Source organism: Ciconia boyciana, chromosome 8 (assembly GCF_034638445.1).
Source record: "Ciconia boyciana chromosome 8, ASM3463844v1, whole genome shotgun sequence".
Classification (NCBI taxonomy): domain Eukaryota; kingdom Metazoa; phylum Chordata; class Aves; order Ciconiiformes; family Ciconiidae; genus Ciconia; species Ciconia boyciana.
In genome coordinates, this window is record NC_132941.1 from 1,780,528 (window position 1) to 1,805,066 (window position 24,539).

At 54.7% G+C, this 24,539-nt stretch overlaps 1 protein-coding gene across 3 annotated transcripts in view; it reads right to left on the minus strand.

Moving 5' to 3' along the window:
- Nucleotides 1–6,345: 6,345 nt before the first annotated feature.
- CORO2B (coronin 2B) overlaps nt 6,346–24,539 on the minus strand; it is a 40,014-nt gene continuing 21,820 nt past the window's right edge. The window contains exons 5-14 of one of the 3 annotated variants that reach the window (XM_072869698.1): nt 15,994–16,110; nt 11,669–11,818; nt 11,109–11,273; nt 10,375–10,491; nt 10,195–10,299; nt 9,750–9,846; nt 9,091–9,203; nt 8,333–8,423; nt 8,081–8,220; nt 6,347–7,591 (exon numbers count right to left, since the gene is read on the minus strand). In XM_072869698.1, the coding sequence (XP_072725799.1) occupies nt 7,460–7,591; nt 8,081–8,220; nt 8,333–8,423; nt 9,091–9,203; nt 9,750–9,846; nt 10,195–10,299; nt 10,375–10,491; nt 11,109–11,273; nt 11,669–11,818; nt 15,994–16,110 (1,227 nt within the window). In that variant the 3' untranslated portion in view covers nt 6,347–7,459. Of the gene's footprint in view, nt 7,592–8,080; nt 8,221–8,332; nt 8,424–8,466; nt 8,909–9,090; nt 9,204–9,749; nt 9,847–10,194; nt 10,300–10,374; nt 10,492–11,108; nt 11,274–11,668; nt 11,819–15,993; nt 16,111–24,539 lie in introns of those variants that run through there. The other 2 variants (XM_072869699.1, XM_072869700.1) reach the window with 2 other exon arrangements.

Sequence of the window (24,539 nt, forward strand, 5' to 3'; positions counted from 1 at the left end):
GAAGGAATCGGCAGCGACTGGACCTGACCTTTCCTGCACGATGAGCCTCTCTAGGTCCCAGAGACGTAGCGAACGAGCCCGCCCAGATGAACGTCCCCTTTGCATGCAGAAGATGTAGCAATACCAGGCTCAGGCGGTGCTGCTGAAGTGACATTTGGTTTAACCTTTGTCACCCGTGGGCTTTACTGAGCCACCTCTGGCTTGCAAAGCAGTTTTTCCTCTTCCCCTGGAAGCACCCAGAAACCCTTCAGCTCTTCACCCTGTGTGAGCAGTGAGTGGCCCAGGTGTCAGTTAAGTGACTCTTCTCTTTGGTACTGTTAATGATTTCAAAGCTTACTTTGGAATTAATTAGGTTTCTCAAAGAAAACTGCAGCAGTAAGACCTTTGCTACCCATGCCTAGTATTTACTGCTTTCCCAGTGAAGCAGAGCCCTGTTCGCTGTTCAGCTCTGCTGAAGCACTAATCCTGCTGGAGGGTGAGAGAGAGGGAAGAGGGGAGGCAGGTATCTGATGGACAGCGAGGTTTTGACTGTGTGTGCCGGGGGGGGGAAGCTAAGTGACTTCTGACTGCCACTGAAAACAAAAACGGGGTTTGCCTGATGTGGATAATTCCATATTTCACAGTGTAGAAGTAGAGTCTTGTCATGCTGAGAACCAAGGGCTTGTTTCCCCAAGCGCTCTGTGTGTACGTAAGTGCTGGCTAAAGATACTTAGCAACTTATCAACTCTTGGAAAAAACCCAAACCCCAGTATTTTATAACAGTTCAGCTGGAAAACCCAGGTAGAAATACTGTTGGAAATGAATAATGGGAGAGTTCAGCTCATTGAAATGCCAAGTTTTTGTGTCACTTGGCTCGTTCCGCACACTGTAATTTGACGAGCCCTGGTCGTGCAGCAGTCTAGGGCTGATAGATCTGCCTGGGCAGGGACGATGGGGATGGAGCCTGGTATTTGCCAGATGCTCAAACCATTCTTTCGTGTAGCATGAAACATGCTTTACCTGGAACTTGTCAGGTGCTGGGGGAAACCTCTGCTTCATGGAAAAGCAGAGCCCTCCCTTGGCTCCTATTTCAGAGAAATCCCAAGAGTTTGTTCCTGGGGCGCTTTGCTTTGCCTTGCTGTCCTGAGCCTGTTTTAAAGCTCAACCCGCCTAAAATGTCCTGCTGGGGCTTTCCACCCCTCTCCACAAACACAACCTCACTCGGGGGTTGCTCGGGGTTGTGCAGTGCCTGTCGATGAGCGTACGCAAGCCGGGAACAAGATGCTCTTGGTCAAAACTGTTACCTGCCAAGCCGAACGTATGAGGACTGCAAATCCATGTAGTCTTAATAACGTAATGGCCTAGGTATTTGCATTTCTGGCACCCTCGAGGATGGCTTCTCCTTGGTTGATTTGATAATGCTTTCTTGTGCCTGAACTCTTTGTGGAGACTCTGGTGGAGGTCAGGAAGGCTTTCTAAGCCCAAATAATTGTCAACATTATCCAATTATACAGGAGGAGATGACTGCCAGCTCTGTGTGGACTCTGCTGCAGATCCCCCACCACTAGTTTAAATGGTATTTCCTTAAAACTTGGGAATTTGTGGTGGGGAAGGAAAGCTATTCCTTCATCCTATTGCCCGAGGTGGGGCCAGTGACTTGCTTGACCACATATATATTCCAGATCACTTTGAATTGAGATTTGGATATACAGAGGGGCAAATCCGCTGGTCTGCAGCCAGATAGAACAACTGACCATCCTTGCCAAAAGTGGGTTCCTGAAACAGTGATAGTCTGGGGTCTCATCCTGCCCTGCGATGCTTTGGTTGCTGTTAAATCACTGCCCCAGTTCTCTGCAGGACAATCCCTGCTTCGACCAAGACTCTTACAATTGTCTTTAAAGATGTCTTATGTTTCGGTAAGAATAAATCATCCCATGCTGAAATTTAGAAATCTCTGATGACTGCAGACTTCAGCCCTAGGAGTGAGATGGCTGAGGATTTTCCGTCCCCATTGTTAAGGGAAAAAATGTACTGCAGAGTACTTAAAAAATGAGACTTCATTAAGGATCCAGCTGCATGGAGCTCATCCCGATGTGAAAATAACTGTTTCTCAGCTTTCTAGAGGGCATGGCGGCTTTAGCTATCGATGTTGACGTGCCGATACACCTACACCAGCAGCCAACGTGCAGGCTGGGCAGAGCTTTGGGCTGGCAGCGGCCATCTCTGCGGCCGGGGAGGACGCCCCAGCGCTGGGTTTGCAGTGACGGGAGCATCCCCGCAGCCGCACGGCTGCTGCCCGCGTCCTCCAGCCCCTCCGGACCACGACCGATGACTCGGCTCTAGCAGAAAGAAGTGGGCAGCCTGGGAATGGGACGAAGGTGCCGCACTCGCTGAAGGCTGATGGCAGGTAGGTCTGAGAGAAGGGCCACGATGCTTTCCCCGTGCCCAAAGAGGCCAGGGCAGCACGCTTTCCCTTGGCATCCCAGCTCACCGCTCTCTTCTGCTCTTGCAAATAATTGCTCCCACCTCCCAAAACGGAGCTGGGAGAGCTCACCTCCTCTCTCCCGCGTTGCTGCGCGCTGATGAACGCTTCATGGCGGGTGAAGCAATCGCCCTGCGCAACCCACGGCTTCGCTTGCAACAGCACTCGCCCTTCTTCCAGGCGAGGCTCTGGCGGCAGCAGCGCCCCGATTCACGGCTGCACGAGGCACCGAGGGAGGATTTAAATATTCGGCTGCTTTTTTGCTTCGTGCATTGGGCAAGGGGATGGTGGGGGGGGGATTAATGCTGCCGGGGGGTAAGCACAGGGTGGGACACGGGCTGGAGTCCAAGGACGTACATGTGTGGTTCAGGAGCTGCAGTTATCGCTCCCCTTTTAACTGGAAAACCTGACCACTTTTTCTGTCCGAGCATCTCCCATTAACTCTTGCTGGTGCTTCTCCGAACATATTTTGACTGCTGTTCTGTTTAGCTTGGCTCTTCTCGCTTGGTCCAGCTAATGTCACCGTGTGACTTTTCCGCCGTCGACTGCTTGTTGTCACTGCTGGTTTTGCTCCTTCTGCCCAGAGCCAATAAAAACCCGGTGAAGAACTTTTTGGCGAGACTTGAACGCTTTCTGTTTGGAGGTTTTATTTTTCCATTACGCTTGGACACTTGGCACTTGCCAAAGGTCCGCGGAGAAGGGAGGCAGCGGCAGAGGTAGCACCAGGCGAGCATTTCACCCTGCACGCCCTCCCGGGAGAAAACACCACCGGGCCTTGCTCCAAACATCCCCGTAGATCACCTTTGCTGTAATTGCTAATTTTAATGTGATTTTCCAGCGCTGTTCAGAAGCTAGCTCCTGTTGGGCAGTAGGGCAGGCGACGGGATGTTTCCCTGCCGAGCCCTTACGGCTGCTGCGGAACATCTGGAGTGGCCACATCTGGCGGAAGCGGGTACATCCAAGTACAGCCGTCGGTCCTAGCGGGCAGGTTGATGTGGCACGTGGCACGTGCCTGGCGCTGGCCAGGACACCCAGAGAAGCGGCCGTCCGCTGCACAAATCCTGGTGCTGTTTCAGCTTCGTTTCAGCACCAAATTCCCCTTTTGGTGTTTGAAAGCCTCCGAGAGGGGATGGGAAAGTCCTGTTCCAGGAATCTCACTTTAGGTCAAAAGGCAGCAGTGCATAACTTCTAAAAATGCACTAAATGTGTAAAAATTTCTAATCATTTTTTGCTGGAGGAGGGGTTGAGCTCCCAACGGAGGGTCCCAACGGAGGGTGCGTAGCTGATGCTGCTGAACCAAGCGGGGCCAAGTTCTGCGAGCGCAAAGCACCCCTTGATTTTAAGGCTGTCAGGAAAAGGAGGAACCAGCATCATCCTCAGCAAAGTGATGGGAGACTCCCATTTAATTAAAATAAAACCCATAGTGCCTTCTCTGCATTTGCTTAATTTTGGATTTCAAAAAACAAATCTTGTATTTTCGTCTGTAAATTTGGGGGGGGGGGTTTAATCACCAGGAATCTTTTCAAGTGTCTTGGAAAACAGAGAATTAACAGTAATCCTGCAGCTAGGAAGCATATGAGGAGGCCAAACCTCAAACAAAGCGAAACCTTCAGGAAGCAGAAAGTAGGTCAGGTTGATAAGGATGAGCACAGAGGGACAGCATTAATACGGAGGGGAAAAGCAAAGTAGGAAAGAAATCACCCCATGGCGGTGTTTGAAGAAGGAAGGGGCTGTCTGCCATGGACAGCTGAGATCTTTAAGCCTTTTTCCTTAAAACCTGTTATCCCTGAAGATGTCAGCCGCGATGGAGAGGTAATTGCAATTAGCAGCAGTACAGGAAGGGTGAGACCTCAGCCTGGGGTTGGATGGGAGCAGCTTGGGAAATGCTGCAGATAATTCGATGTTTGTGAATTACTGAGTCTGGATAAAGTTCCTGGAGGGGTCCTGGAGGAGCTGGTCCTGGAGAGCAAGGGATCAGCTCTGCTAACACTGCAGGACCAGGGAGCAGCTGGGAGGCTTTAAAGAAACTGTAATGTCTGCAAGAAGGGTGGGAGAAAAAAAAGCTGGGAGGTTCTGGACTCATTGGGCTCATTTAGACCCTGGAAAATACTGCAAACTACCCAGCAGCATCTTAAAAACCCACACCAGCACCACGGGCTCATCACGAGCGAAGGGCAGGGATGCGGGTCGGTGCAGGAGCCGGTCTCCCGGTTCCCGAGTGAGTGGCACAAAACCCCGGGGATGCGGGGGGATGCAGCCGGTCCCTGCAGGGATGCAGGATTGCACCCAGCTGCGCAGGGCCCTGCTGCGTGGTCGAGTCGAAAGGTTGCAGCAGTTCGGGGAATTCAGTGCTAAAATTGGACGTCTCAAGTGCCCCCAAAATGGGCCTTTCTGCTTTAAATAGAGCCCAGATGGTGCAGGAGGAAACGTCAGGAAAAGCTCAAGCTGTTACTGCGGGAGGGGAGTTTGGGAGGAAAGGTGCAAGAAGAGGAGCAGCGAGACCCTGGTGAAGGGTTTGCCCTGGGAACTGCACAACCACGGCCCGGGCTGGCGAATCCCAAACATTTCGGGAACCCCGTGAGCACGTTTTTGCGAAGGTATGCGTGCCGCACACCGAAGCCCACCCAGAGCCCTCCCGCGGGGCCGCATCCTGCATCAGTCGCCTCCGCACCCCGACATCCCCCTCACCTGCAACAGAGGCGGCAGCCGCCGCGAGATTCCTGCTGGTGTTTGCAGATATGCTAATTGGCTCATTAATCATCACCCCCTGCAGCTGTAATTGGGCTCATTTCGCATCGATTCAATGGGCTTTGGAGAAACCTTGGCTCTTCCCTTACAAGGGATAATTTAGTGCAGTAAGTCCCAACACAGACCCTTTGAATAAGGCCGTAAGACATAAATAACCTCAAACAGGACCAAGCCATCGCTGCTTTGCACGAAGCAGCCGACAAGTGCTTTAACAGTGGCTTTTCCTTCCCAATGAGACACGATAAAACCAGGCAGCTCCAGTCCTGACACCAAATGATAACAACACATCCCTCAACACCAGAAAATGAAGGAAATAAAGCTTAAAGCTCTATTTCCATCTCAGCATCCCTCACGCTGCCCTCTTGCTTGCGTACACCTGGCTGCGGCACCACGGGGAGCCGGGGCAGCCACAGAACCGTCGCATTTTACCTGCAAATTTGGGGTCGGTCTCAGCATAGGGGGCTTCTAAGAAAGATGGGGACAAGACTTTTTAGCAGGGCCTGTAGCAACAAGACAAGGGTAATGGTTTTAAACTAAGAGGGGGTAGATTGAGACTAGATACAAGGAAGAAATTTTTTATGCTGAGGGTGGGGAGGCACTGGAACAGGTTGCCCAGAGAAGCTGTGGATGCTCCATCCCTGGAAACATTCCAGGTCGGGTTGGACGGGGCTGTGAGCGACCTGATCTGGTTGAAGATGTCCCTGCTCTTGCAGGGGGGTTGGACTCGATGACCTGTAAAGGTCCCTTCCAACCCAAACCATTCTATGATTCACCTTTGGCTGCTTCCCCCACCCAGCAAAGTGCCTCCACCGAGCATCTCCCTCCGTGCCGCTCGCCTTGCAGCGCAGCCCAAACCAGCCAACCCAGCCCAGGGCAGCAACCAGCACCTCCTTCCCCGCACAGTCAGGGCTTCTGCTCCCCGTGCCCCGTGCAGCCATCCCACAGCATCGAGCCGGGCCTCCGGCCAGCGTCGCTCAACCCTGCAGGGACCTCCCGACCCTGCGGCGCAAACAGAGGACACCTTTGTGCGCACCCAAAAATGCCCCTTTGGGTCCCACCACCCTTTCTCAGGCGAGGGCCAGCGCTCACGTACGGCCCCTCGGCAAAGAAAGAAAGGAGCGGGCAAGGTTTTGGTATCTTGAAAACATTTTATTTCATCACTATCCCGTGGTAGCATAAATAATAGGCAATGACAGCACATGTAACGTAAAGAGGGGGAAGCAGTGGGCGCGGGGCACAATGTAAAATAACGGAGAGGAGAAACGGTTGCACTGGTAGTGCTGGGCAGTTCAGCAACTCGATTCAGTGAAAATATATATATATATATATATAGGTAAACTAGCAGTATTTGGTGTCGTTCCCTGTGCTACAGGCCTAATCCACAAAAAGCCCTGTGACTGTACCCACGGGCTGAACCCATCGAGCGCCCGCGCAGCTCCCGCAGCCGCCGGGTCCGTCCCTCGGGCCAGCAGCCCAGGGACCCTCAGGGCGAGCCGGGTGACATCCTTGCCCCCTCCCCGTGGCACTGGCATGTGTCCCAGCGGAAAGGAGGAGGGCAAGTCCCTCTGCAGAGGCAGAGGGAGCAAAAATCCCTCTCCGGAGAGGAAACCCAGCCTCTGTTTTGTTTTTTTTTTTTTAAAGAAGGATATAGGTGTGTGTGTGCACGGATGCACGCACGCATGCCCGCAGAGCAACTCCCTTCCCCAGGCTATAGCCTGGGGACACTCACAGGCTGCTCCTGCCAAAGCCCGGCCGTGCCGGAGCCCGCGTGGCCGTGCCACGGCCACCACCGGGGCAGCACCGCCGCCGTCGGAAGGGTCCTGGGCTGCCGCCACGGCAGCGAGCTTTTGTGAACTAAGCCCTTCCCGCACCCCGTTCCAGTTCTGCACCCCCTGTCACATTTTTTGCATAGGAAAAAAATTAATAGCAACGAAGCATCGCGCTTTCCCCGGGGCGTCGCCGCTGCCGCGGCTCCCCCGTGCCGGTTAATCCCGACGGAGGGGACACTGCTCGTCTACTTACTCCAAGACCAGCGCTGGGGCATGCGGACGCCCCAGCCGCCTCTCATGCAGTAGCTTTCAGTTATAGCGGTTTTAGTGCTAGACAAGACTAGGAGGACGTATTTCCAGTTAGCGAGTGGGCTCTTGGCAGGTCACTTGACTTCTGGCTCATATTCTGTGTAAGTGGATACAATAAAATTAAAGAGCAAGTATAAACAAAGAAAGTTTATTTATAAAACGTCCCTGGAAGTTAATTATTCTTCGGGCTGTTACGTAAGTTTTTTAACTCCAGCTGGAGCTGTCGGATCCGTATATCTTTCTGCGAGAGCTCGTCTTTCAGCCGCCGGATCTCGTCCTGCTGTCGGAAGAACATCCGAAGGAGCTGGAAGGGAAGGAGGGAGCTGGAGGGACCGCACCGGCCACGCTGGGGCCATTTCATAACTCGGCTGCTTTTGCAACACGACTTCATCTGCCGTGCCGCCCGCTCTCTCGGATTTAATATTTCACCCTCCAGCTCAGGGATACCCTACGCATGCAATCTGCAAACTCAGCTCCAGCAAAACAAATTCCTTCCGGGATGAAGTGCTGATGTTTCCCCAGCGCCTCCATATGTTGTTCCCGGAGGAGAATTTTAATTAAAAAAAAATAAAATAAAATTAGGAGCTCAACGCCGCTCCTTTCGGGCGCTCTGTGGTTAATGCGGAGCGGGATGCTTCAAGCCACAGGGAAACCTGGTGCCCAGGTTCCTCAGTTTGGGAGTACAAGCAGAGACCTGCAGAGCGGTGGCTTCCCAAGCTGCACCCAGAAACCGTGTCCCCCCCCGCCAGTGACCGTCCCCTCCCATCCCCGTGCCGGGGCCGCCCTGCCCTACCTCGTTCTCCGTCCGGGGCGGCACGTTCTCCAGCAGGTCTATGCCGTTAACGACGACGCTCTTCTTCTCCCTCACCGGTGCCTTAAAGACGATTTTGGATGTCTTCTTGTAGCCCTCCTTCAGCGACATCAGGATGGGATCTGAGCAGGGCAGAGCGCGGGAGGGGGTCAGGGGGGGCTGCGGCCCCGACCCACTGCCTGGCTGTTTCTGGGGCTCCGTGCCACCCACCCAACACAGCACCAGTGGCTTTACCTCTGTTCATGCCACTCAGCCATTCATCCGGCGTGAGAGCTGGCTCCGTACCCGGAGTCATCGGGTAAATGTCCTCTTGGTACGTTTCCGACTAAAAACATAGGGAAAGAAAAGCAACCGCCTCCGTGCATCTGCTCACAATTTTAACTACACGCTGCAACCTGCTGCAAAAGGTTACGCTCACTCCTTTGGCATGCAGCAATGCAGCCACCCCGGGCATCCGGGGATGTATAAATTGGGGTTTGCACCGTTAAGTTAGATGAGAAATGCCAGCGCCGCCGGCTCAGGGCACACAGCGAATCTGGGAAGTGCTGGCTGGCCGCTGGCAGCAGAGTTCGCTTCCAGCCGCAGACAGCGCTGGGAAGGCAAATGCCAAACCCTGCTCCAGCTCCGAGATCTATTTTACTGCAAACAGCCCCCAAACCTCAGGCGAGACAAACCCCTCGTTACCTGTCGCAATGGACCAAGCTGATTTTGCACAAAACAATTGCATCAAGGCGGGAAGCAACGCAGAGATGCATTTCCTAAAAACGTTCCCATTGAGCGTTGGGTAAAAACTCCCTGGGAATGCCATGCCTGGGAAGCGTTAACGACTGGGAAGTCTAAGACTGGTACAAAGAGACCCAGCCGCTGGACTCGTCAGCAAAGCGGCGCAAGCTGGGGCATCCCCATCGCACCGGACCCGCTTCGGACACCCCCGGCCACCGCTCGCCCCCGCCAGCCTGTCCCCGCGCCCCGGGGTGCAGCGAGGGACTCACCCTCCTCGGCACGATCATCGAGATGGGTTCGATCAGCCCCTTGAGGGTGACGAGCTTGTAGAAACGAAAGACCTCGCAGGCCGACACGTCCAGCCCGTGCTTTGGCATCACCCCTGCGGAGGAGGCACAGACAATAACCCTGGGTGCTGCAAACCCGGGGCGGCCGGCTGGGACCCATCCGTCTCCCCGGCATGGAGGACCCCAAGAGGTCCTTGCTCTCCATCAGGAGACCCAGGTCCTTACTGAATTAATCCCTGCCATCACCCTGGGGACCCGGGGCACAGACCTGGGCCACACCAGGGGCGTTTGCAGGGACACTGGGAAAGGGATGAGCAGCTTTTATTCGGGACAAATCACAGGAATCACTGACTGATGTCCCCTGGTAAAGCCATGGCACGTGTGACAGCAGGAAGGGTGTCACCGGGCACGTGCCTGGCCGGGACGCAGCCCCAGCCTGGCTGCATCACCGCAGGAAGGACAGCGCAGCAACGCGAACGCTGCCCTGCAATCGCTGCAGCCCTGCGTTGATGCTCCAGAGCCGGCACAACGCCCGCCAAACCCGTGCCAAACCCATTTACAAGCGGCATTTAATTAAACACCTTCCATCATCCAACTTTTGCATGTTCAGAGCGAAGGGTCAGCAGCCCAGCCATCCTTACCCAGTCCTTTTTGCGGGGCCGGGGAGCGAAACTCCATGAGATAACTCAAGTAGGGCTTTTCCGAGCCGATCTCGTAGTACCGAATGTTGCCGTCACCCTGGAGCGAGCGAGGGAAGAGGGACGGGTTACTGCTTTTGCAAATACGAGGCTGAATAAAGACCACGATAACAACCCCCAGGACCTCATCCTTGGGAAATGCTGGGGGAAAGACAGGCTGGGGCCACTGCAGCATCGCGCATCACCCTGCGGGATGCCGCCCGCTCGTGAAACAGCGGCGGGCACCTCTCCAAACCAGGGTTTCGTGGCCGAAGAGCTGCGTAACGCTTTGCTCGGGGCTCAGCGCAGCCCTGTGCCCAGGACGGCTCTTCCTCCCCGTGCCATTTGCTGGAGAGAGGCCCCTTCGCCTCCCCGGGAGATGCTGCAGGATGCGAATCGCAGCCCGTACCTTGCCAGCCAAGTACAGCATGTGAGTGTCAGCGTCATAGAAAGGGAAGAGGAGACCCGAGAGCCCGTCGATCTCCTCCTCTATCAGGGGCATGGACAGGTCTTCCTGCGCAAGAGGAAAAAGCGCTTTATTAAGCAAGATGTCCCCGTGCTCGCGCCGAGAGGGGGTCCCGGCACCCACCTGGTCCCAGAGAGCGATCTGCCGCGTGTTCCAGCGCGACACCCCCGTCGTCAGCAGCCGCTTCGTGCTGCCCAGGAAGACCACCCGGTTGACGCGGTGGTTCTTGCAGCTGGCCTCCTGCAAGACAGGAGCGTGCTCGCCGGCAGCCCCCCGCCCCAGGGAAGCCCCTTCCTTGGCAGCCACCCCGACCTGCCGCCCCCCCACCGCCTCTCCCGCCTCGTCCCGGTCAAACGCCGGCTCCGTGCTGGTGGGGTGGCAGCCAGCATGGAGGTACCGCGACTCAGCGCCTGTCCCCTGTGTAAAACGAAAACGCTCATCTCCCTTAATATTAGGTATCACCTTTGCTGAGAAACCACCGTCTTCCTGTGTCATAAGGACTATTTTAAGACATAAAATTTATAACTGTGGCTCTTTCTGGAACTTCCTGCACCCACCCCCTAATTCCTACTATTTTCCACAAATCCTTAATTAATAAACTTTATTAATAAAGTCCAACTCCTGTGCTTGGGATGAGGCCGAGCCGTCCCCATCACCTCCACCTAATTAAAACCACCGGCCCCTCCCCGCAGCAGAGAATTACCTGCAGACCCTGACACATGCAAAACATCACATCACAAGTACGTACGGTACCTTGCAAATGTTTTTACACGTTTCAGTAGGATTCCTCCCCAAGACCTTTATTTCTAAGCCCCCCATCCCATGCAGCACGCAGCACCCCCGCACCAGCACCGCACCTGCAGGACCCTGCCGGAGCGCGGCTCCACGACCCGCAGCTTCTTGTCCTTGCAGGTGGTGGCCAGGAGGCTGCCGTCGGTGTTGAAGGACATGCAGAGGATGACGTCCGTGTGGCAATCGATCATCTTCACCGGCTCCCCGATGTCCAGGTTCCAGATGAGGACCTGCGGGAAGCAGGGAGGCTGCCCTGGCGTCTCCACTCCTGGTGACCCCCCACCCCTCCTGCAACCTCCGCATCTGCTTTCGGCATCTTAATATCTCCTATTTTGGCTGAAATCACCCCCTCACCACCTACAGATCCCCTTCCCTCCTCCCAGGGCCGCCCTGCAGCTGCTGCTTGTGCAAAATTAAAATAGTCCTTACACGTGGGTGCAAGACCCTTGCAGGAGGGAAGGAACTGGCTGCTGCCCGACACGGTGGGTCATTTTCTTCCAGCCAGCAGGATCCTGCCCTGCCTGCACGCAGGTGACTCCCACCCGTGCCGCGAGCGGGGAAAGCCTTCGCAAGGGCAGCCCCGGGCAGCGGCCGAGGGCAAGGAGCGGCACCGGGCAGGGCTCACCTTATAGTCGTAGCCGGCGCTGAAGAGGATGTTGTTGGTGGTGGGGTGCCACTCGACGAGGCCGACGCGCCGGCTGTGCCCGTACAGCTCCAGGACGGCCTCTGTCATGTTCTTCTTCAGGCCGCCCTCGGGGATCTCCCAGATCCGCACCTGCGGGACAGGGCAGGCATCGGGATGGGTTTGGGTGCCTGGGAGGACCCTGACACCCGCCCGGGGGTGGGGGGGGCTCTGGGCTGCTGAACCCCTGCAGCACCCTGATGCCAGCCGCCTCATCCTGCACCCTAATGCATGGCCCAGGGGTCGATCCAGTCCCCTGCGAGGGCACGGGGGGAGCGTGGAGAGCCCGTCCCATCAGACCGACGAGCACCGGGAGACAGGGTACCCAAAAAAAGGCAGCGGTTTCACCCCTGGGCTGCACGTGCTGAGGAAAAGGACCCGATGAAGCCGATGCAGCGCTTCCCGGGGTGCGGGGCCAGGGGATACCCCCCCACTGCCGTCAGCCTCGCCGGGAGAACCTGGGTTAAAAACAAGCCAGAAAAGCCTTTGCAGAGAAGGTACTTGCTGAACAAAAGGAGGCGACGCACTGGGACAGAATAAGGCTTCTATAGCGTCTTCTCTTCAATTAAACAGCTCCAGATAACGCTATCAAAGAGCGGCTATAGATGCTTCCATCTCCACGGCAGGTCACCGGTGTGAAGCCAGAGTGACACGTCGCATTTATCCAGGGGCTGAGCACCCTGGACCCGTCCGAGCAGCGAGACCCGGGGTCCTGCCAGCCCTGCGGCTTCCCGGAGCCACCTGAAACCTGGCAGCGTTTGGAGGTGCGTACCCATCCCCGTGGTTCAGATGAAGAGATGAAACCACCGAGCTTTGCTCTCTCATCTCCTCCCCGCGGCAGGCTGCCTCGGCCAGCACGCTCGTCCTTCCCAGAGCCTTCCTCTCATCCCAGCTCTAAAATCAGTTGCAGACACATCACAACACCCTGAAGTAACGCTCATTAAAAAAGCCAAACCATATCGAACGCAGCACACAGCCCGTGCAGGTTCCCTTGCGCCTCCTCCGCCGGCAGCTCAGAAGACGAGCTTGCCTTTGGGCAGACACAGTGGCCGGGGCCGTGCTGCCCCAGTGAGCATCGCCGAGCTGAAATAAAGCTTTTCCAGAAAAGAGAATATCTGGGAGGCTGCTGCCTGGGGAGGACTGAGCCTGCTGCCCCTTCCATCACTCCTCCCTCTCTCCACCAGCACCCCAAGGCTTGCCCCGTCCAGCCAGGGGCTGAGCCACAACCTGGGGGGGACAGAAGTTAATTTGCAATACTGCAGTGAAAAATCTGCATAAAGACGTACAGGTGGAGCGGTGATTTTGCACATTTAGAGGTGGAAGACACTGCTCTTTGGGTTGCATGGCTTGCAGAGAAAATGGCATTACAAGAGACACACGGTTAAGAGGCCGGTTTGGCTCGGAGAGACGATTCTGAGAGCATCAGCGGTTTTCAAACAAGGCACGACACGAGGAACAAGCAACGCAACCCTGCTCGCCGGGTGTCGAAGGAACCGGTTATGAAAGCGGCGGGTTACGAAATGGCTGTTACCAAACCTCTGGCTGCGCCTCGCTCCGGCGATCTGCATCCACGAGGGCTCCGAGCGAGCTCTGCACGCCGGAGCGGTGCCTGCGGCACGCTGGCTGCTCGGGGCGTGCGCCGTCAAACCCGGGGGGACAGGGGGAAACCTCCCTGCGCTCAGCTGCGATGCCCGGGCTCCCTGCAGCGCCTGCTCCCTGCCTTGCCTTTCGCTGTGCAGGGAGCCTAAAGGATGGTTATTAAACGTGTCCCGCGTCCGTGCGCAGCTGGGAAGCATCGCTGGGGCTCTGCAGAGCAGCGTCACCTCTGCGGTCTGCTCCTAAGGGAATTGCATCATTCCTCGTGTCTTGCAAGAAAAAAAAAAAAGGGGGGGGGGGTGAGTGCCAGGGACAGGCTATTTTAGGCAGGTTTCCCCACTACCACCACAGTCACTATGACCGGAAAATAGACGTGTCGGAACTGGTTGCAGTACTAATGCCGTTCTGTTGCCAGTACAGGCATAGCTGGAGCTAACCCAAAAATCAAGCACTGCGTTTCACAACCTCGTCCCATCCTGGGATGGAAATGATGCTTTTGGAAACTTCTCATTAAAAAAAGACCCAGAGGAATCACCCTAGAGGCACCTCCCTCCGCCTCCTCCCACGACACCAGGGAGAGCAGCCGGAGTGGGACGCAGCCCATGAAACCGGAGGCTTCTTCTCCCAACCCATCCGAAGAAACCTTCTTGATAAAATTTTCCCTGAAACGCCCCTTTCCACAAAGAGACATATCCTGCAAACAAGACACCATGCTGCAAAATCCCCCCCCCAGCTCTGCGTGCCACATCAGCTCACTGCGCCCGAGTGCACGGAGAGACCCGGCACAAGGAAAATGCGGAGCCCGAAACACCTATGGAGACTGGGTAATTCCCCTTTTGGTCTTCCCCCTTGTTTTGTCCTGCCCTTTACAAGCTCCTGCCCAAAAAGCCTTCGCGGCATTTCAGCAGCTCGCAGCACCGCAGCGGGGCCCAGGACCTCGCGGATCAGCCCTGCTGCTAATTGTCCCGTGAGGACAAATAATGAATTATCACCCCATGGGAGAGCATCAGGCGAGGACAGACACCGTTATCCAAGACAGACAGACAGGTACGGATGGATCCAGGCTTGATAGCGAGGGAGTAATTACAGGAGGGGTTTCAAGCAGAGCGATAACCCAGGTGGGCTGCGAGAGTGATCCCTCTCCAGCGAGGCAGGGTCTGAGCGCGGCCGTTAACATCGGGTCCTGCCGAGCCGTAAAATCCTCATCCCTTGGAGAGGATTAAGCCGTAGCGACGCCCCGGGGACAAGGCTGCGCACCTTGTCCCCTCCGCGTAGGGCACGACGGAGGAAAGACGTGAGCCTGGAGCAGGACGGGCCGGCTGCGTCACCGTTGCTCCCCCCGGGCTAGCGGTAGACGTGGCAGGTCCTCCGTGTCTCCCGCCCCGGTGGTGTCCCCAGCCTAGGACCGACGGTGCCTCCGGGTGACAAATATGCAAATACTCTGTTTTCTGCAGCCCAGACTCCACGAGGACCTGAGCATCCTCTCTCTTTGATCAAGACTGTTGGCCTGAACCTCGTTAAACCTCCTGGGAGCGAGTGGAGAGAGCCCAAAGGTGCAGGACCTGCCCGTAAGGAGCATCCCGGGCACGGGGTGGCACCGGGAGCCACGAGCCCACCCGGCTGCAGGGCTGCTCCCCTCCAACTCATCCCCATCGCGGGGAAACCCTCCACTCCGGACAGCCTGAGGGGCGATGAACTTAATTTCCCAGGTTTAACGATGGCTCATGAAGTCTTCCCAGTATCCTCCCTCCCTCCCAGCACCTCCTATTCCCTGGCGACTGTATAGAAAAGGTTATAATTTAAAGTGGGAGACAGCTCACCGTGATTCATGGCCATGATCTCAATTTTTTTTCCCCACTCAATATCTTCCTTGGCAAGCTTTCAGCTAATAACAAATGCCAATATACTGAGCTGAAGGAGAGGATGAGACATTAGGTGATAATACATGGAAACGCTAAGGATCAGGCGAGGCAGATTTGTAACTGGTTAAAAACTGGATCACCCCAAACTCCAGCTTCTGCCGTGCAGAATGGGCTACGGTTTCTGATCTTCTCCCTTGTACAAAGGCTTTTTTTTTTCCCTTTATGATACAGCCTTTGGGATGGACTTGTTTGTGTCCAGAAAATAAAAAGGAGGAGGATGAAAATAACAGCCACGTAAAGATGACCTGATTCATTATCCCCCAGCCTGCAAAACTGCCTTTCGCTCTTATCACTTGATGGATCAGGCCATGAGAGCAGTTGCAGCCCCTGCGGTGCCTGATAGCAAGAAGGATTAATAATAGCATTGCTGTGGAGCTTAGGGAAAAAAAAAAAAAAAAAAAGACCTCGTTGTGCACAGCTGAATGGCTTATCTGCAGCGGGGGACGCAGAAAGAGCAGGGCTGTGACAATAAGTGACACCAGGGACAGCAGAGGAGCTGGGCACCGGCCACAGCCCCTGCACCGCCGACACAGGAGCCGGGGATTGGCACAATTTGCATCGATCTCTTACCCCCTTTCTGTTCCTGAGACTGCTGAGCCCTCACCCACCCGCAGTGCCTCCGGCAGCCCCCTTCCCGCACCTCCAGCTGTATAAATTAAAGGCAGACGGGTGCACGGAGCTGCACGACTGCGGCCGCTCGTCCCCCCGGAGCATCCCAGGGGGGTGCCAGCCCGGAGCATCCCAGCTCACCGAGGTGTCTTCGGAGCACGACGCGATGATGTTCTCAATGAAGGGATTCCACTTGATGTCCAGCACGTTGCCCTGGTGACCGCACACTTTGGGGTAGTTTGGTTCGATCCGGCCTGTCTGTAATTTAAAATAAACCAAAAAACAAAAGAGGAAAAGAAATTTAGTGATAAAGTTGGTCTTTTTAAGGCTAGAGCCTTGTTAGGGGAGAGAGCTCTGTAGCTCACGCTGGGATGGGGCTCTCGGCCGGAGGAGATGCCTGGCTGAGTCGGGGATTGGTTTTACCCCATCAATATTGCCAGGGGCGGCTGCAGCTGATCCCTGCACGAGAAGGGGGTTCTGCAACCACAACCCCATGGGGCTGCCCCCCCGGAGGGGACACCACCAGCTGGGGAGCTCGGTAGGAAATCTTTGCATGACCATCTGAAACCACGGGCAAAAGGGCCGGAAGGGACTTGAGAGGCTCCAAGCCAACCCTCCGGTCTGGAGGCAGCCCAGCCATTGGGTCACGCATGAAATGTTCGGTCCTTTCCTCCCAAACTTTGGAAGCGACGTTGAGCAAGGTATGCACGGGTGCTCCTCAGGACAACTCCCCAGCGATTTTGGGATCGTCAACACTCTCACTTAACGATGCTAATAACCTAACTGTGACACCACTTGATGGGATCCTTCCACATGGATGGAAATCCTTGCAAGACTTTTAGGGACGGTCCAGTCTTGCCATCCCAGCAGAGCGAGGACCTGCAGAGCTCCGCAGCAGAGGATGGTGCACAGCCTCCTGCTAAGCTTCCCATCGCAGATGGGTCGTAGGAACCCCTGCTCCCTGCAGGGACCTTGCGGGGTGCCTCTGTGGCCGGCCACCCCACCGCCCTTCCTTCTCCTGTGCTGGCTCCTCGCCACAGCCCAGAGGTGGTGGAGCTTGGAGCGTGAAAACTAACTAGGTCAGCACGACACGGCCACTAAATATTTCATAGCCCTTCCAGCACTGACCTTTTAACGTATCAAGCTCCTGGCTCCGTTTAACGTGAACAAAGAAATGCACCGAGGATAACACGCTGCATTTTTACTAACCGCAGCCAAGGGCAACGGCCAGGAGTGCTCTGGGCAGCCGGATCAGGCCCAGGGGCTCACCCCTGCGCCGTCACTGCTGGGAAGGTTTATTTGAATTAATTTGCTCCCAGGGAGACTCGGCTGCTAATTGCCAGGCAGCCACGGTGCCCGCTGCAGCCCTGCAGGGTCGGTCGCAGCTCCGGTGAACGCCAGCCGGGACCAGGGCGGGATGCACGGGCAGAGCGGCTCTGCCTGCCTGGATTCAATCAGGCAGGGATGGAGATGCAGAAAACCATCGCACGAGGCACTGAGAAACACAGGCGAACACAACCCTCCCCGAGCCCGCTTTATCCATTTTAAAATACTTTTCATTGGCATTATTATTAGAGTGAAAAGCCAGTTCTTGCTCCAATTGCTACAACAGCTCTAAGTCATCCCTTGGACGCAGCCCGTATATAAGATGAGAACTAGGCTGGCCTTAAGACACCGGGGACTTGGTTATATGGGTCATTTCAGTTATCGAGGTAAAGGAACAAAAGTAGGTGCCTGCTCTCGCTGCCTTCAGTACGTGAACAAACGGGCACCTTCGGCTCCATCGCTGGCTGGGTGACAGGGTCACAGGCAGTCGGTCCCCTCTGCCCTTCGATGAAGTCTCTTACAAACACTCATTAATCCCCCGGCGTGTGACAGGCACGGGATCACATCCCCGTTAGCCGGTCTGTGATGAGCGCTTAACGCAAGACTGAATTCTAACTCACGAGCCTCTTCCTAATTAGGGCACGTTACGCGAATTCCCTACCCATATGGCACAGGGTTCGTTTTCCCTTCGGTGATTGATAACCTGCTGCTGTGATTTTAACCTCCATTAGGGCCAATTTCAGGGGTGTCAGGGCAGGGATGGATGGATGGATGGAAGAGCCGGGACAGGGTGGCTGCGCCCGCCTCCTCCTTCAGCTGCCAACAGCATCACTTTGGCTCGCTCAGAGGGCCTCAATTTTGATAATTCTGCCCATCGGCAACAACCTGGCTCAGATCTGAGCTGCCACGTCAGCCCTGGACCGTTAACTGCCTCCTGCCATCCACTAAGGCATTCTCTTCCCTGCATTTACCCGGCAGCTTTGCCCCAGATAAGCAGCAGCGATCAACGTACACAACATTTCTGACATTATCAAACAGCCGAAAGGGCGTTTTCCCGGTTAATGCCCCAGACTCGGGTTTTATTAGTGCTATTATAAATCAGCTCAGGTTTTTAGGGATAAAAAACAAGCAAAGTGACTTTCTGACAGTTTTGCCAGGGTGACCCAAACCTCCGGCAGCCGGTGGCTCTGGATGATGCCACAGCCAGAGGGACGGTCCCCTGAACCCCCCATCCTGGTCCCCCAAATCCCCCCAGCCCCTTATCCCCCCTCCTGCCCCCCAGGATACTTTTCTTTCCCTAGATTACATCGAGCACCACTGCAAACACCTATGGAGCATCCCATAGGAAGGGCAATACATTGAAGTACGCATCACCCACGGATTTTAGATTTTCCTTTTACTCAGTGGCAAATACAGCCCCTTGGGAAGTCCCTGTCACACCAAACCTGCACAGTGGGGGGCAATGACCCCCAGCATCTCGGGGATCCCTCTTGCACCCTAAGATCTCCACGCCGGGAGCCAACGGTCCCCAGGAAAAGCGAAGCCCAAGGAGGAGCATCGACTGACCAAGCGCCGAGAGTACGTGGGCCATAACACAAGGGAAATCGTTAGTGAGGGCAAGCCCTTTGTTCAAATAAAAACTAAAGTTTTTCTGACGCAGAGCCTAGAAAACAGCTTTGATCAAAAAGTTAGTTTTCCACTAAATTGAATTTTCCAAAGGGGTGGAAGGGAAGGTTTAGGAAAATGTTTCTTTTTACTAAAAAAACCTCCTGATACCTAAAACCAGCATTCACATTCAGCAGCCGTTTCCTTGGGGCCCCGGTACATCGGGTGCCCTTGCTGGGCTGGGCACCCAGGAGGGGCTGGATGCCCTGACGGACGCTCGGGAAACGGGGCGAGAGCTGCCCATGGCCGGGGAGACCGCAGAGCCCCCGGGTCAGCTGCTGCCTTCCCCCAGCCTCCACCGCAAAAATCATGCCATGAAGAGTTATGAAGAAAAATCTGATTTTTTACATTCCTTAAGTTTTCTCATGGGAAAAAACACCCCAACTCTGCCCTCCTTTCACAGGTGGGGAGGAGCTGGCATGAGAGCTCAGCCCTGTACCCCACCGCCCTGGAGAGAGGATGAAGTGCTTTGGGTCTCATCCTGCACACGAGCATCGTACGGAGCAAAGTGTGAGCTGCAGGGATGCAGCCCCTGGGACAAGCAGCCAAGGTGCGGGAAGGAAAAAACCCCAAGGTGAGAGACAGAAGGCAGAGGGAAATGCAGCAACATCCGTGCTTCGTTAGCGCACGAAGCTCTGCCTCCCCGTACCACCCAGCGACCCTCCTGCGAATTAATGGGATGCAAAGCACAGCTTTATCCGTTATTATATTAAGTACGCTAGCAGACATTGCTTACTCAAACAGGTCAGATTATCTAGCTTTCCCCCTATTTTCATATTTGCATTAGCATGACATTATTAACACACTGTCTAGAGTAGAAATTCGTGCAGCAGCTGTTAAATTCCAGGCGGACAGACCTTTTAATGGCACAAGTCAATATGCAATCGCTTCAATTTTGAGCAACCAGCCATGTGATTTCCTTTGCAAAGTAGATTTGATGGTTTTTGTCAAAATTCGTTAGGCTTTCAAGAGGACAAAACAGAGTTTGGTTACTAGGGATAGCTTCTGCCCAAGAAATCAAGAGTTTGGATTAAAATAAGTTGAAGGCAGCCAGTGTGCAGGAGCTGCCACGGTGCCTGCGGCAAGGGACGGCCCTTGTGCGAGAGCAGTGGCAGGTTGTGCCCGTGCCCAAGGCACCTGAAAGAGGCGAAGGAGCCAAATAAAAGAAATAAAAAGAAAAAATATCTATTAAAAAATCGGGGATTCAAGCCATAGCTTCCCATTTAGTCATTCGCAGAGGGACCTCGCCGGCAGCCGTGCATTAAGCCGCAGTGAATGCTAATCGCCGGATCCCCGATCCCCGGCTAGGGGAAGCTCAGTGACCCAGATACCATCTCTTGAGCGAGAGCATGCCGTGGCTCTCCAGGCTCCAGCAATCCGATGTTTTCCATGGAATGCACTGGAAGGAGCAAATCTTCCAGCGACTACAGCCCCTCAAAGCCCTCCCTTCGCTGGAGCAATTCGGAGCACTTGAGAAGGAGAAAGTTATTTGTATTATATCTGGGGGAGAAAGGGAAGAAAGGACAAAGAATTTTTTAAGCTGGTTGAATTCAGTTATTTTGCTGCTTGGTGACTGAGAAGGAAGCCTTTCCCTGGGAATGGGTGGAACAGCAGCAAGGGCAGAGCGACCAGCAGCAAGGGCAGAGCCCGGGAGGGATGGATGCACGGCCCCAGGAGGTCCGACTGCCCCAGGAAGGGCAACACCATCACTAGGAGCAAAGCCTCTGTATTTTTAGAAGCATCACTTTTAAGCACGCCAAGTCATGAAAGCGTTGCTGTGAGCGAAGTGAACTCACGAGCAATTCTGATATCAGAGTCCATCTCAGTGAGCCTCTTGGCCATCACCAGACTCAAGCGACGGGGAGCGTTACCACTTCACACCCTCTAAGCAGCGCAAGCATCAATCTCGCGACGGCAGGACTCCACATTTGCTTTGCAACAAACCGGCAGGAAGCTTGGATAAATCATTTTAAATTAGGTATTTCATAAAACCTGCTTTTCACCAGCTTCCCGGGAAATACAAGCCCAGGATGTTTCCAAATCCTCACGTTCCCTACGAAGCTCTACAAGAGTGGCAAAAACCTTTCTTCAACTCTACCCTCAAACCAATCATGCCTGGAAAACTTTACAGAAACCATAGCAGCATCCATCCAGCATCCACACCAGCACCTTCAGCACCTGTCCCTGGGTGAGGAACCTCCCCGAGGACGCACCGCCAGCCCCGGGGAGCGGCCAGGCCAGCCTTCCCCACCCAGCAGCTTCCCCCAGGCGCTCCCCGATCCCTTATCAGCTTGTAGAGGGGGATCAGGGAAGCGCTGCCTGAGCCGTAGGGGATTTACAGGGTTTCCCAGGAAATCCTTGAGTACACACAAGTCTCCAGTGGCTGAGATTAAGAGTAAATACATTTACGGCTGTCTTTTAAAGCAGGTCTCTCCTCCTCGAGAACCAAAGAGGAGGAAATTACACAGATTTCCCTGACCCGGGGCAGATCCCCGGCTGATTTTGGTACAAGGGAAGGTCGCTGCAGGTTAACTGATCTTCATTAGGTATCAAGTCAAACGGAACCAGCACAAGCGAGAGAGAAATTGGACAAACCCTTGGCAGGGACCCAGAAAACCCATTGCCACGACACGCTGCCGGCTGCACATTTTCCCCCACGGTAGCAGGGCCCAGCCCCAGCTGAGAGCCCACGGGAAGGGGGAGGCAAGAGGAGGGCTGCAGGCGCAGCTGGGCATCACATCTGCAACACGAGCTATTTAAGCAAACAGCTTGGATGCGAGGGGATGGGTTACTGGGCAGCGGAGGTGTTGCACCAAGAGTGCCCCAGTCCCTTGCGCAGCTGCACAAATAATTCCTCAAGGAAATTCCCACGGGCAGGTGGAAGGATGCTGCTATGGGAGCTGTTTCTCTCCAACAACTGAATAAAGACAGATGCCTCAAGCCTTCCTCCACCTTTTCTCTTCTCCCCAGCAGCATCCCTTCTGCCAGGACACACATCCAGCCTCCAGCAGCTGCAAATCACCAGACGGGAGCGATTGCACAGCCCCAGTTTGGCCAGAGCCAGCCAAGGCTGAGGAGACTGGGCAACCACACGTGTTCCCAGCAAGATCATCCCCTGGGAGGGATGGGACACAGGAGTGACCTGGCTGGAAGCTGGTCCCGGGATTCTCAGTAATATAAATCCACGGAAAAAAAAACCAGCAAAGAAATCCATGCGTGCAAACAACAATCTTGTTCATCGAAACATCAATTCCAGGTGCTGGAAATGTCCGAACATGCTTCTGGGTCCTGCAGAGAGTACCCTGGTTATTGTGGACACACTGCCAAGCTTTCTGACTGCTCTTGTGAATGAGAGCAGTCAGTAAAACGCTAAGCCAAGAGCCAGCTTTCTAGTAAACAAATTATAAAAGCTCAGCTCGTGTTCTGGCACCTTTGAGTGAAGAAGCTATTTAGCTAGATGTGCACCTCCAGGAAAATAACGCCACGAGCGAGAACTGCCGCCCCTTTTGCCAGCCTGTAACACCTGGGAAATTCGAAGAGGGAGGGGAGGGAGATGGAGATGTGCTCTGTGCATCCTCCAGCACCTGCAAAAACAGCGTATGCGTTCTTTAAACACGTGTGGAAATACGCAGGGGTGTGCAGAACCGGGCAGGATTTCTGCTTAGCCCTATGGATTTTATTACCTGTGCATTTCCCAGCCCCTTGGGTCCGCGGGCACCTTCCCCAGCCAGCCTCGCCCCGGCGGGGGAGAAGGGCAAGGAGGAAAGGCTGCCATCCAAGCAGGTTTTAGCAACCGTCCTCTCCCCCGGCAGAAGCTGCCCCCACGCAGCCCCACCAGCGCGGCAGCCGGACGGCGTCTCTGCCTCGGCCTCCACGCCACGCTCCTTGAGCAAACAGCACAAGTCTCCGTGCCTCAGTTTCCCCAGAAGTGACGATGCTGTCGCTGTCTCAAAGGCTCCTCTCTGGCAAACTCCATGTTCAGGGGTGCTTTGGGATAAACAGACAGTCCCAGATTTACCAGGTTACTCACCATAAAAAATTACAGCCCTTTATAGATGACTTCGTTGCTCTTTTTTTCATACAACTAAAACATGCAAGTCAAAGCAGGAAAAGAAGTCAGCATTGTTTAATGGCATTTTTTGCCAGGATGAAGGTTTAAATATCAGTTAGAGCCCTTGTGTGGCTACAAATACTGTTAAATTAAATATAAATACTGTTGTGGGCTGTCAGCATCCCATCTTCTGCCCAGCCATACAGCAGCATCCCCGCTGCCTGCGTGCGGGGTAACCATAGGCAGAGCTTCTCCAGCCATGCTGGACCCCATAGCCCCTATAGCCCTCAAATCCGCAAAGCGATGCACGCAGCAGCTTTTGACAAACAATTTGCACAGATTAAAACCCCGAAGCCTTGCTGCAGAAGTATTTATCTGCACCATAAAAGCAGTAGCCAGGCTCAAGCTTGTTAATTAAAAAGACAAAAGCCCGTATAACATCCCGGTTAAATTGGATTATGGACACTAAAAATAAATCCAGGTTTATCGGTAACAAAAAGCCACTTTTCCCCAGTGAGGACAGGGTTTCTCTCTATTTTAACCGGCAGAGGGGGCAGGCAATTGCAGGCAGAGCTGCACTGCGAGTGTCCAGGCAAAGCCGAGCTCTCACTTCCCCAGGCTCGACCCCGGGCTTTGCTGCGTTAATGGGGGCAAAAATCTGTATTTCCCCTCCCAAGCTCCTGCTGCCCCAAGGACCCACGTCTGCAAGCCTCGTTTCCTCCTCTGATCCCCCACCAGCTCTCAGGGCAGCGGTAAAATTTTACGCTGACGCTTCTTCACTGATCCAGGTGCTTAAAACCAGCCAGATCCCAGGTCTGGGCTTCCCACAGCTGCTCTCCTGGTATCTGCTCAGCAAATGCAGGGACATCAGATTGTGCTCCAGTGTGGAACAGTAATGCTGAAGTGACAGCTTTTTTGTAAGCCTCAGGTCTTTTTTTAATTCTGGCCAACTCTAGGTTAAAGGAGATATTTCCCACAGACTAAAAGCAGATAGAGAAAGATTCACAGAAAACAAAAAAAACCCCATAGTACAGACCAAGGCAGTCTCCTGCGTCCTGAGTTTAAAGGTAGAAAAGCTCCAAGGACATGAAAATTGGTTCATAGTCCAGAGAAACAGAGAAAATTCTGTATTTTTTTCCCTTCAGAAAACCTCCCGGTACTTTGAAGCGCAGCAGCTCCAAGAAGCAAGGAAAGCAGCTGTGTGATGAGCTTGCCCATTCTCTGCCCAGCCTTGGCAAGTAGGTGTCCCCATAGAGGGGGGCACGTACAGGCGTCCCTTGGGCGATGCCATGAGCACACAGGCAGAGCAGATGCCACCAGGACCTTGAGCCAAGACAAGCCACCCCAGAGCCAGGGCGGGCTGCCTGGGGCACGCAGCCCATTCCTCCCGCTCGCCAGCTGCCACCCAGCTGGCAGCAGGGCACCCACGCAGGTTACTGTCACTAATCCGGCACAGACGAGGGATGGGGACACTGCTCCTCACGACACAGTTACATCCTCTTCCGTTGCATCCTTTTGTGCCGGGTAACAAAGGGACAGGCAGTGCATGCACGCAGTTCCCTGCAACACGACTCGGGCTTTGCCCAACCACTGTCCCTGTCCCCATCTCCCCAGGGATGCCATGGAGGTTTGGGACCTCCGTGGG